We start from the raw sequence: 13209 nt of genomic DNA, 5'->3' as shown, positions 1-13209 counted from the left end.
GTCGATCAAAGGCATGTGGTCAAGTTCAAAGCTAGAACCCTACTTGTGGGGACCTTTTAGCGGCCAGCTACTGGTCTGTCCCCAATTCCTGCACCTTTCTTCTCAAATCCTGCTGGCCAGGGAGGTTTAACTTGGCTCTTATCTCCTCCATGAAGCCTTCTGCTTCACAGGCAGGGGCCAGCTCTGGTTTTAACACAGCCTTCATTGAGTTCTCCACAGGCTCCTGCAAAAGCAGTTCCCTGCTACCAGCAACAGACTAAGTTCATTGCATGCAGAGATGGTATCCTCAGACCCCTGGTCACTGAATCCAAGAGGGATACACTGCCGACTGACTCACCTGTCTGTCTCTTCCTTCACCCACAGAAGAGTGTGAGCCGAGCCCTTGGGGCAGTTGGAGTCCCTGCATACACAATGGGAAGACCTGTGGCTCAGGCTGGGGCCTAGAAACCCGGGTCCGGGAGGCTGGCCCGGCCAAGCAGGAAGAGACGGCGAGTTGCCGAGTGTTATCTGAGTCCAGGAAGTGTCCTATAAAGAGGCTCTGCCCAGGAGGTGAGCACCAAGCCTGTAGAGTTCCACAGGGAAAGAACCGGAGGTAACTGGGTCCAGGAAGAGAGACCCCCAACACACACACACACACACACACACACACATACACACACACAAATATCTGCAAGACCATTTGAAAGGCCAGAGAAGTGTCCCAGACATGGTAGGAAGACTGGTGTGCATTGCCCAGACCTCTATACTGTAAGGATAGTCTGCTGTTTCTAGTTGAGTCCCAAGGAAAACCTGGGGATGGGGCTGTGGCTGCCATACAATGCAGCATCTACTGGAATACAAAAGGGAAGAGATGTCAAGAAAGGCATCCTTGGCCCAACATACAGCGGTCGGTTAAGACAGACCCCAGGATGCAGAACGCCAAGGTTGCCATAGAGATCTGAGCAAAACACTCTAAAACCGTAGGCACGCATGTGCAAAGTGATCTCAGCTGAGGAGTCAATGCTGTCAACCCTGCAACAGGAGAACAGGGGCCTATGGCTATACCACCCACTAAATGCCGCAAGGACGTCTTCACTGAGGAGGACCACAGATTTCCAATAGAGACCGCTAAAAACCACAAAAGAGAGGCCAACTGTGTGGGCCATGAAGTGTGAGGGAGTTGGCGTCAGCACAGAAAAGCAGTGTTAGCCACGTGAGCGTGGTGTGCTAAGTTTTCTACAGTCACTGGTTCCTTGGACCTGCCCAGTGACTATGATGTCGGTGTGGTTATTAGCCTGTTTCAGGAGATGGAAGCCCAAAGGGCTTGAGGTCCATGCCCCAGGGTCACACAGCCAGGACAGGGGGAGCCTAGAAGCCGAGTGTTACTCAGAAGGCAAAGGAGAATGTAAGTTGTGGTCAATAGAGAAAGACCCAGAACCAGGGCATGTGGGACACACAGCTGTGACATGGTGGAGGCAGAACTTGAACCCGGGGACTCTCCCACCATTGACACTATCCACACATACACAATGAGCAGTTGGGAGAGAGAGAGTGGGGCCTAGATGAGACTAGACATCCGGAACTCAAGGAACGCGCGTTCTCAAATGATGATACCAGGAGCTGTGGCTGCAGACTCTGAGGTGACTGCTGGGGGTGGCGTGTGCTTAGTATGAGTTCCCACAAGCTTGCGAAACCTCCTCATGTGTATGCCTCAGCCCGGGCACCCTGTCCACCTGGAGCTTTCCTGAGCTCCCCCTCTCAGAGCCAGCTCCTGTCACATCATGTCATAACATTGACACCTCTAGGAATAAGCCCTGCTCCTTCTGCAGATGTGTGTGGCGAGTCTGTGGTTTCCGAGGAGAGCAAGGCTGTCTCTGGTGCTGGATCGGGACCCAGATGTTAACTTTGGGGGATGGGTAGATGCCTGGGTAGAGGGAAGATAGGTGGATGGGGGGGGTGCAAGTGGCCAGGTAGGTCGTCGTATGAGTGGGTGGGCATGTAGGTGGGAGGTGAGAGGCTGAGTGGGTGAGTACGTTGAGAATTAGGTGAGTGGGTAGATGCATGGTTGGAGGGTGCAGGGGTGAGTGGGTAGGCTGATGGAAAGGTGGTTGGTTTTGGGAGTTCATGGCTAGATGAGTGGGAGGGTATATAGGTAGGTGGGAGATTGCCTGGGTAGGTGGGAGGATGCCTAGGTGGGTGAGAGTGAGGTGGTGTGAACAGAGGTGTGCACAGGCAGCTAGCAAACTGCGTAGGAGAAGGTTGAAGACACAAACCTTCATCTCTCTCAATTCCAGCCCTCACAGCTGACAAGGACCCCTCAGGCATTGCTCTCAGATGTCCCCAGATCCAGGCCTCACCTGTGGCTGCGCGATGCCTCCAAAGATTTAGACTTGGTGGGGAGCCCCAAAAGTGTGCAGCCTAGTCTGTGGGGTACCACTGAGTCTGCCCAGCAAAGGGAGGTGCTTAGACCTTGGCTCCTTGCAAAAGCCGTCACCCCTAGAGAGATAGTGTGCCCTGTCTGAGGAGGTCCTGGGAAGGCAGCACCCTAAGTGGTGCTATCCATTCCAAGGACACACAGCTCCCCAGGAGACTTCCTCGAGACAAAGAGCATGTGAAAATGGCTTGGGTGAGGAGACACCTTATAAACTAGAAGTTTAGGGTTGTGGTGGCTCCAAGATGCACCTGTCTTTCCTCCTGTCAGTCAGTAACAGCAGCTAGCAGCTGGGAAGAGGAGTGCTCCAGGGAACAGGTAGATCCTGGCAGAGGCTTGCAAGCAGTGTGGATCACTGTAGGGAAGCACAGCTGGGCTAGTGACCACGAGCAAAGGAGAGCTGCCAAGGGAGGCCAGCAGAGGACCCTGCCAGGGAACATTCAGCTCTCCTAAGTACAGCATGCTGGGATTCTGTCCACACACTCTGCCATCCGACCACTGGTCACCCAGCCAGGAGCTCCAGCCTCCTGAGCAAGCTAATCATCTGGCCAGCCTTCTCTGAGAAAAGAGACTAATCAGGTGTTTCCATGGGACTCCTCCAGGGCTTGTGGGACACACTGGGGTCTAGATGAGACCAGGGTCTGGGACTTGCAGACAGCCCCTTTGCACTATGTCCCGACTCCAGTTGTGGCCAGCCTCTTTCCTCGCCTATCAGATGGGATACAAATTGTAGCTTTTGTCCCCACTGCATGGATTTACTCTCTGGGACATCCTGCGTACACCAAGCAGCAGCTAAACCTCAGGGTCTCTGCCTATGGGGCTGGGGACTGGGACAGGGAGTTGAACAGAGGAAAATCTCTAGCAGGAAGCCTTATTAACAGTGAGGGAGCACATCGGTGTGCGGACGGGCATACAGACCCCCATAAGGCCATCCTAAGTCCCCAGGGGTGCTTACCCAAGTGGTCCCTCAGTCCTTGCAGGCAGTTTCCCAACTCCATTCAACCTCAGGTGCTCCCTCAGGCAGGCGTCCTCCCACCTCCCTGGGAATCACCAAGGAGGGAGTCTTCTGGAACAATGTCACCTACAGGCTCAAATTTAAAATGGTGTCTCTGAGCCCAGTACTGCAGCTCTGGAGCCTGCTGGGACTACTTGGGGTTTCCTCATCTCTCAGGACCTCCCTGAACTGGAGATGTGTTCTCTTGCAGAAAGAAATCCCAGGCAGAAGAACAGGAAGGATCGGCGCCAGCGTAAGGACAGGAAGCTGGAGCGTAGGCCACACCAGCGTGGCTCACAGTGACCATCTCCAGCTCTGGCCTCTGCCTTCCGCTCGCCACACTTCCACAGTGGGCTCCTTGCTTCTCCCCTGCCCGGCTCTTTCTCCACATTCTTTACTCTTTCTACCTTTCCCGTCTGTCTGTTCTTTCCTTTAGATTTTATCCGTCTCCCTTCTCCTCTTGCCCTCACCTCCTTCTTCCTGTCCTTCTTTGAAACTTTCCTTCTCCCCGTGTACCCTTCTCTTCGTTCCCTTCTGTTTTCCTTTCTGATCTTCACTGTCCACCCCCCCCCACACGGAGACAGACATCAGAGAGAGACTAAGCTTGCATCCTCCATGTGGCTCTCTGCACCCCAAAGCAAACATTTTTTTTCTAGATCTTTCTATGACTCTATCCTGACGCCATCTTTGCAAAGTTACAATTTAATAGGAATAGGTTTGGGTGCAACTTGACAAGTCCTGAGAGCTCTGCTTCTAGCTAGAGAGACCCTGCAGCCAGAGTTATATGAACCATTCACCTGGCCAGTCCCTCAAGGCCGATTCTACAGCACTCAGCCATTGCCTCTGCGATGAGGCCACCAGGGACGAACTCTGGGACCTCCGAAGGCCCAGCCTGAACCCCTTATCCAGGATGGTGGTATAGGAGCCACTAGGGGCCCTTTAGCTAGACAGTGGTCCAGGCCCATGAGCACATCCCCTTGGAAGTGCCTGTAACACATCCTCTGGTCATCCTCCCACCTCTCTACCCTCACCTCCTACCCCACCCCTATCCCCACCCCTCTCTGGTCTCTCTTTCATAGTGCCCATGACCCTTCCCCAGCTGACCACCCTCCCAAGGCCTTTGGAGACCCATGCACAGGATCAGGTGGGGCTGCGATCCCTCTTATGAAATAATCCCAAAGGCTACTGAAGCTAAATGGAGCTTAGACATGGTCCCACCTGCTCCATTCACCGCTCTGCTACCTGCGGCCCATCGTACCCATAGAGACTGATGTCTAAGGAAGCGATGGGCACTCTACTCTGTCTTTGGACCGCACATCACATCTATGAAGAAGCTCCAGTGTGTTTAGAGAAGTATAGAAAATTGCCAGGTTAGCAGTTGGGGTGGCCTCTCACATGGATACCCTGAGTGTTTTCTTTCACTGTGATACCCCCAGCTGCAGGTGGGAGGGATATTGGGTGGAGCCTTCAGGTAAAACAAACTGAATGGCAAGTCTGTCTTAACCTTTGCCATTTGGCCTAGGAGCAGCCATTGTTTCTGGGAGCTCCAAGTCAGGGCATTAGGGCCCAAAGATAGCTGGGAAAGGATGTGGTATAGGCAGGAGAGAAACGCCATGTGAAGTAATGTCACTCAGACAGGGACTTTCACAGTCACCCTACGGTTGACAGATGGGGGTCCCCAGCACCACTCCTGACCCTGTAGCTGTGTTCCTCCATGATGCCCCACTGAGAACAGCTGGAACTCCTGCTTGCCAGGCCAGGGGCCCAGCTTCTCTGCAGAAGTTCACACCTCTGAAATGCTTTCTTATTTCAAGACTCCCAGCTACTTTTCAAAGAAAGATAAAAAGAAACTTTGAGGACTTCTTGGCCATCAGATAGTGTTAGAGACCACCATGTCCAGAGGGTGGCAGTAGTGGGCTCTAAATTTCCTGGGGCAGCTTCCACCAGAGTGCTCTAGCTCAGAGGGGCCAAGGTTCATGGGGACTGACTGGGGACAGACAGGGTTCCTGCTGGAGTGCTGGCCAGTTCCTCCTAAGAAGGAGGCTTTCAGGGACTCCATCATTAAAGTGCTTGCTTTGCAAGTATAGGACCTGAGTTTAACTCTCAGCACCCACATGAAAAAGCCAGACATAGAGGCACAACCTTGTGTCACGGCACTGTGGAAGCAGAGACACACAGATGCCTGGGCCTTGTTGGCCAGTCAGCCTGTCCCAAGAGGTAAGAGCCAGGCCAGTAAAGAGCCTTGTTTCAAAAAAGGTTGGCCAGTGCTGGGCAACATGAGGTTATCCTCTGGCCTCTTCACACTTGTACACAACAGGCACATACACATGCATGTATGTGCACACACATATACAGAGGAAGGAGAGAGAGAGAGAGAGAGAGAGAGAGAGAGAGAGAGAGAGAGAGAGAGAGAGGATTTGCTTGAGCTTCAGCCAGATGCAAAAACCAGTAACCCTCAGACTCCTGAACTAGATACAGCCCAAGCCCCAACTTGTGATCTACATGGCTTTTTGGAAGCCAGGAACCTCCAGAAAGCACAGTCTCACTGACTCATGGGAATGACCTGGGCTGCTAGTGACCTGGTATAAGCCTGCGAGCAGTTAGCTGGGAGTCTGGGCCAAGCCCTATATCAGTTCTGGACTTCCGTTACTCCTTGTGATGGATGAAGAAGAGACAAGGCTGGTCTGGCTCCGTTGCCTGCATCTGGAAGGTTCTGTCCCGTGCTGTGCTCTAAGGGAGTTTTCCCAGCTTCAGATTCCAGGGTTCCCCCCAGGCCTGTACATTATGAACAAGCTGAGAGATGAATAAGATAGAAGAACTTATTCTAGGATAAGTTGGGGGAAGGGCACCTGGGGTTCCAGGATCTGGATTGAGAGCCACAGCCCCAGGTCTGACCACACAGCTCAAAGATCTGAGTCTGGATAGTTAGGGGAAATACAGATATGTCCTGCCTGGAGTTTCCTGCTAAGATTTGAACTCTAGGACACTGGAGGCTCTAAATTCCAGGACAAGAGTGGAAGGTCTTGGGCCTGCAATTATCTAGCCATGCCCTTATGAGGTGGGGGACCGGATACCTGTCACGCTGTTCCTAACTGAGGGCTCTGGATATTTTTACAATAATTTTTGAATGTTTTAAAGTTTAAAAATTTCTCCCAGAGCCCCCACCGTAACCTAGGGCTTCAAGGTATGCCTTCATGTACATCTCTCCCGCCTTCCTGGTAATGATGCACCATGCTCTCAGGTGCTTCACCAGGCAATGCTAAGATCATTCTGAAATGTTCTACAGCTGGTTGGACTAGTGGAGAAGGCCAGAGAGATTGGCCCCTCGGTAATGTTCTAGTGACAGACAGTGATGCTTTGCCCCTCCCATTCCATTCCTGCCTGGTTGTACCAGGTCTTCTGATTCACCCCTCCCATCTCTACCCAATCCTTCACCGTGTGCAGCCTGATGTTCCCATATACAGCCACTAGAGGGAGTCACTCAATCACGAACTGCCAGCCTGGTCGTTGCCCACTCTCTTGAACTTGGGGGCATATTGCTGTCCTGGGAGGTAGTGAGAGGCTGCCTCCCACTCAACTGAACAGTGACGTCAGTGGAATGGCCTTCACTGCAGCACACAATGTTCCAGACCCAGGTCCCAAGCCATTCCAAGCCCAGAACAGAAACCTGATTCAGAAGACCTGTCCAACATTCCAGGAGAGCCATGAATGACCTGCAGCCACCAGCCCCATGTGACAGTGAACACCCCAGCTAGTTGTAAGACAATTTCATTCATCCTGTGGGATCCTTCTGACTTGGAAATGTACATTCTAACAATAAAAATGATAGTGATGGTGGAGATGGTGAAACATACTAGCTTAGCACCCAGCGTATGGTAGAGGTGTTAAGAGCCTTACAGCTGTGTTTCAGTTTCTAATCCATCCCTTCAGTAGAGACTGTAATAAGTCACATTTCCCTGACCCCCTGTTACATACCTAAGTTTATTCACATATTCTGCATATTCACACACCCCGTCAGCCACCTTATAGAAGAAACAAACTCATCTAGATCCATCTGCCTCATCCACTCAGAAAAAAAATGCATAAGATGCCTACTATGTTCCTCATACTGAAGAATACTGGTTATAAGGACCCAGACCCTTTCCTCTTGTGTGTTCAGTCAATACCAATGGTAGAAGGCCTTTTACAAAGGAGACAGACATTCTGGGAGGAAGGTCAAAACATCTGTCCATAGACTGTCAGAGAGCTCTTCAGGCCCCGAGAGCCAGCCAAGAGCAGAAGGCACAAGGGTTTCCCCTTGTGTGGAGCCACTGTTTATACAAAGAGCCTAGGGATCAGTTCCCAGCCCAACTTGCAGTCTCGGAAACTGCCAGATCTTGTACCACAGGCTCAATGCTGAGGGTGCCACTCCTGTCCTGGGTCTCCATCACTCAGCCCACCCCACCACCCAGCATTTCCACCTGTCTTCCTCATTGATGTGGAACACACATACCCTGACCTGCAGTGGGAAAATCCAGTTGGGCAGCGGTTTCTCCAGCCCCAACCTTGGAGTCTTCCAGTGAAGGCTGCCCTCCTGCCCTGCCCGGGCTTCTGACCCTCAGAACCCATGAGCATTGTAATTCAACATGAATAAAATGAGCATGACAAATAGGAAATCCAGGGCTCAGAAAGTGGTAGAGTTGGAACATTAGAAGAACAACAACAACGACAAACCACCCAACTCTACTATGGAGGGTTTGCATTGCTATCACCACCAAGACCTTTAAATGCACAGATAAAAAACATGTATTTAGTTTTATTGCTTTAAAACTCGTTGGCTAACACAATTGCTGAACACAAAACCTCCTGCCCTAAATTTATTAGCTAGTCTCCACTGACCTCCTTGACTGTCCGCTGTTGGCGGAGGCTGCTGGTTCCAGCTTCCCTGAGATCTTACATGGTCGTTTTATGTTTCTCCTCCCAAAAGCTAGCCAAAAAAGCCCCTTCTCTTTTCCCGAGTCTCCTTTTCCTCCTGGGACCCGGAAGTGCCACCTGTCCCTTCTGTCCAACAGTTGACGCTTGGCCTCCTTTACTGACCAAATCAAGAACCAATTAGGGAAACAGACATTACTATCAGCCCCTCCCCCTACATACCACAGCCACATCATACAGTGGCCAGGACCATCTCAAGCCCAGGACCTCATCGGGCATCTCTGGACTGACATCTATGGCCCTTCCTGACACTTGTTTCATTCCTAAAGGACGAGCCTTGGTTTGCAGCATAGGAGAGTAGAACAAGTCCTCTCAAAATCCAGATCATGGCACATCATGCAGATGCCATGTTTCCTGCTCCTGTGGTGGAGGAAGAGCTGGTTCACAGGACTACACAGCTGCAGTGGCTTGATCTTGACATCTATTTCCTAGGGCAGAACATGTAAGAATGGGACAAGGCCACAGCTGCCATCTCCACCCTGCCCAGCTATGGGCCACAGACAAGAGCCTGCGCTCCTGGCCCTCAGTCTCCTCATCTTTGAAAGGGAGTAAGAGTCATTTCCATGCTGTCAATGTGAGGTTTCAACAAGGTAATATGTGAGAGGGTTTGGATACACACATGCCAATGCGACTCTGCTCAGAACTGCATTGATTCAACAAACATTTACTATGTTGGAGCCAGAAGCTAGGGCAGCCATTTAATGTGGAACTCAAAATTTATCCTGAACTCTCTTTAGTGAGATCTTTTAATATTTTTTTTCATAAACAGGGTATCCAAGGCTTAAAAAATAAGTAGTAGAGTTGGAATATTAAAAAATAAAACCCTCTACCACAGCCACATCATTCACCAACCAGGACCAGCCCAGGACCTCATGGGATACCCCATGGCTCTCCCTGCTGCTTGTAGGCTTCCTAAAGGCTGAGCCCTGCTTTGTGTAGCATGGGAGAGCAGTACAGCTCCTGGAAATCAAGTCATGATGACACATCACGCAGGTACCATTTTCATAGAGTCAGAATGGTGACCAGGCAGGTCTCCATTCTTTCCGAAGAGGAATGAGACTCTGCCCTGCTGGTGCAGAAGGCATCTGACAGTGTCCATCAAAATGGTCATGTGCATGCCCTCTGGCCCCTGGCATTCCTCAGTTTCATTTAGACTGCCCCACAAGTGAAACTTCAAAGGTTCCTGGGTCCACAGCTGCTCCCTCTAACCCTGTATGTTTGCGCACACAAGAAAACCAGAAATATCCGGAACTGAAGGAGGGTGGTGTAAGATGCACTCTCAGTGGACACCACATGGCATGATGGTGTTGTGATGGATAACACAGCTAAGTGATGTTCTGCTGAGAGGAAAAAGCAGGCATGTTAGAGCACAGGGAGAGACACCTGTGGAGAGGAGAGAAAAGCACCTAGTGTTCAGAGTGACTGTGCACCAAACCTGTGTGAAAGATGACGTTAGAACCAGTGCCCTGATGGCTCTAGGGAGCTGGGCAAAGGATGGAGCTGGAAGGAGGCCAAAAAGGGGCCCTGCCTTTTCACATTTGTGCCTTTTGAATTTAAGCCATTGACCAACATCAGGTCAAGAAAATATTGTAAAAACTGGTCTTAAGATGCCCTGGAACTCTCAGAGATCACCTGCCTCTGCCTCCTGAGTTCTGGGATTGAAGATGTGCGCTACCACACCTGACTTAAACCTCTTCCTTTGTGTGCTAGCTTTAAATTAATAATAATAATAATAATAATAATAATAATAATAATAATAATAATAAATCACAGTGAACATGAAGGAAAAGGAAACTGGGAGGGAGGGAGGGAGGAGGGACAGAGGGAGGGAGACTGTGGAGCCTCACTGGTTCTCTGAGCACCTCCTCTGTGCTTTGCAGTCTCCTTCTCAGACAGTCCAACACAGGAAGAGCCATTTTTACAGAAGAGTAAAATGAGCCGCTGCCGGGCCACACATCTCTTTGAAATCACAGTTGTAACCATTCCTCATGAGTTCTCCCTCTCACCTCTTTCTCTGTCTCTCCCTCCCTTCCCTCCCCCCTCCCCTTCCTCTCCTTCCCTCCCCGACTCCCTCCTGCTCTTCTCTGCTCCTTCCATCCTGGTTACAATGATGTGAATTTCTCTGCTTCCCCATTGCAATGCACCGAAACCTCCAAAGCCATGAACAGAGTGGGCTTCCTCCCCTCAGCTGTTTCTGTTGTGGGCGTCAGAGATGACTGCTCGGACTTGGGTGTGAGCCAAAAGAAAGTCCTTATTAGGGGCCAGGAACTACACCGGATTAGGATTTCAATGTAGCACTGAGCCTTTCTCAGGTGAGCTTTTAGGCTCAAAAAACAAATCCTGGGTTGATGCACTTCCGTTAACAAGAACAGTCAGGCAGACTCAGAACTACAGAAACTGAAAAACAAGATTAGTTCATTTAGAGACTTTCCCAGAACTATGGACTTGGGTGCATTAGGTCTTTGTTTCCAGTTTTGCAAGTGGTGCTGTCTGTGTGCTGAGCTTATGGCCCGCACGGTCCTTCTGACATGGTGTCACCTGTGGGAAGGCCTGGGCCTGTTACAACCTGTCACAATTCTGTCAGGCGTTTTGTCATGGATGCAGGAAAAGGAACCAGCACAAACGTTGCTATCAGGGTCCTTGACGTGACTAAGTCTGACCATGTGGTTTCTAAATCTTTGGACTTGGTTTGTGAGGGAATTAGGAAATCTTCAGGTAAGCAGGTTAGAGAAAGTCTAGAACACTCTTTGTAGAACTCACTGACTGACTCCCTGGGTCCTCTGAAGGTCAGAATGCCCATAGGAATGGAAGCAGAGGCTCAGCTGGTAATTGAATTACAACCCACTGATGCTACATTCTGGCAAGGAACTTGCCAGCATTTCCCTGCTTCCCCCCGCCCATCCTGAGACTGTAGGAAGATGTGATTAAATGTGATATCTGGCAGAGGATTGTCAAGGTAGCCCAGTGTCAGAGTCCCTACTGGTGGTCCCTGAGGGGATGACTTATAAACCCATGAGGCTGAAGCCTAAGTTGTCATGGAGACCACAGGATGTTGAAAATGCCAAGACTGTGAGAAGTATGCAGAGCAAATGGTGAGCGTTGTGTACCAGCCCGGGATAGAAGCTGTGTAGGCTGCAATGTGCAAGGCCACAGGGCAGGTGTGCCCAAGCCCTTTGGAACTCACGTCCCACCCGTGTGCATGCATCCCTGATGTGGAACATGATGCTACAGGATTTCATATTTTCCCTGTGGGCTGCCCATCTTGCTTAGATCCCTTCCTTTCTTGTTTTCTCCCAATGCCTCCCGTTTGGTATGGGGGTGCTTATCCCGTGCTTTTGTGACTTGTTTTTGATTTTACAGGCATTTGCCTTTAGTCTCAGGGGAGACTCAGGACACTTGAACAGTGTGACAGCTGCCCATAGCAGCTGGGAAGACTTCCCGGGTGGACCAAATGCATTTCACATTGTGAGATGGAGAGGAGAATCTGAGGGCTTGGAGCATGATTTAAATAAGAGGTGATAGAGGGGTGGTCCCCAGCTCATGACGCTATTCGGGGAAGATCTGCAAAGGTTAGGATGTGAGGTCCTTCTGGAAGAGTTAAGGTCCCTGGGGCACGTTCTTGAGACCTCCCTTTTCTCCTCCTTCTTCTCCCTCCCCCCTCTGAAGTGAGGATGCCGCACACATACTCCTGCTGCCAGCATGTTCTGCCCAGACACACGATGCTGAGCAACCATGGATGGACTGAAACCTCTGGAGTCATGAGCCAAATAGAAAGACGCCTTGCTTAAGTCCTGTTCTCAGGGGTTTCCTCACAGTGATTTAAAATGCCTGTGAATACAGTATCTCAGGGCTAGAGGGATGGCTCAGTGGTTAGGAGCACTTGCTGCTCTTACAGAGAATGAGGTTCGGTTCCTAGCACCCACGTGGTGATACTCTAGTTCCAGGGGATTCGCACACCCTTTGCTGGCCTCCACAGGCACTAGCCAGGCTCATGGCTCACCAACATACAGGAAATGTGAGTGTGTGTGTGTAAGTATGCATGTATGTATGTATAACTAAAAATAAATAAAGATAATAAATATAGTATCTTTTAAAATATTTTGTCTGTTTTTATTGGATTATTTTCTTCTTACTGAGTTGTGAAAGCTTTCTCTCCTTTCTTTTTCTACATAGACAGAGATCAAGTATAGAAATAGAGACAAATAAATGAACAGGTAGATAAAGGGTATCTTCTAAATGCAATCCTTTTACCGATGCTGGTTTCGCCTGCATATTCTAATCTCTGGTTTATCTTCTCATGTTTTCAACAGTCAATGCCATTAGAACAGGACTTTTATATTTTATTGTTGCTGGGGATTTTTGTTGTTGTCTTGGCTTGGGGGTAGTTTATTTGTTTGCTTGACACAGGGTCTTGTTTCCCAGGCTGGCCTTGAAGTTGCTGTATAGCCAAGGATGACCTTGAACTCCTAATCCTCCTGCCTCCAACCTCCTGAAAGCCAAACCACCAGGGAAGGTTCCAAATCTTTATATTTTAAGTCAACAGTTTCAAGTTTTTATCTCATAGTTTTTGCGTCTTGTCTAAAACTTCTTGGCTCGACCAAAAGTCACGGCAGATTTTCTCTTGTTTTATGTCTAGAAATTGTCTGGCTTTAGGTTTTCTACTTAGACCTTGGCTCTCTTCTTCAAGGTCTTCCTGTGCGTGAGGTGAGGTGGTGGTGAGCCTGTCTTTCTTTCTTAATTTTCTTTTTCTTACTTTCTTATTTCTTTTAAAAATGTCTTTTTTTTCTTAATTTGTGTGTGTGCAAGAGTGTATGCAAGCATCAGTGTGTTTGTG

The 13209-nt window shown here is 49.9% G+C and overlaps 1 protein-coding gene across 1 annotated transcript in view; it reads left to right on the top strand.

Moving 5' to 3' along the window:
* Rspo4 (R-spondin 4) overlaps positions 1 to 4507 on the top strand; it is a 31525-nt gene extending 27018 nt beyond the window's left edge. Inside the window, exons 4-5 of the mRNA XM_021156228.2 lie at positions 364 to 549; positions 3616 to 4507. Of these exons, the coding sequence (XP_021011887.1) occupies positions 364 to 549; positions 3616 to 3707 (278 nt within the window). The 3' untranslated portion in view covers positions 3708 to 4507. The remainder of the gene's footprint in view (positions 1 to 363; positions 550 to 3615) is intronic.
* Positions 4508 to 13209: the final 8702 nt, after the last annotated feature.

This window comes from Mus caroli, unplaced genomic scaffold (assembly GCF_978045245.1).
Source record: "Mus caroli unplaced genomic scaffold, Mus_caroli_1 scaffold_2, whole genome shotgun sequence".
Taxonomy (NCBI): domain Eukaryota; kingdom Metazoa; phylum Chordata; class Mammalia; order Rodentia; family Muridae; genus Mus; species Mus caroli.
This window is presented reverse-complemented; position numbering and strand designations above follow the sequence as displayed.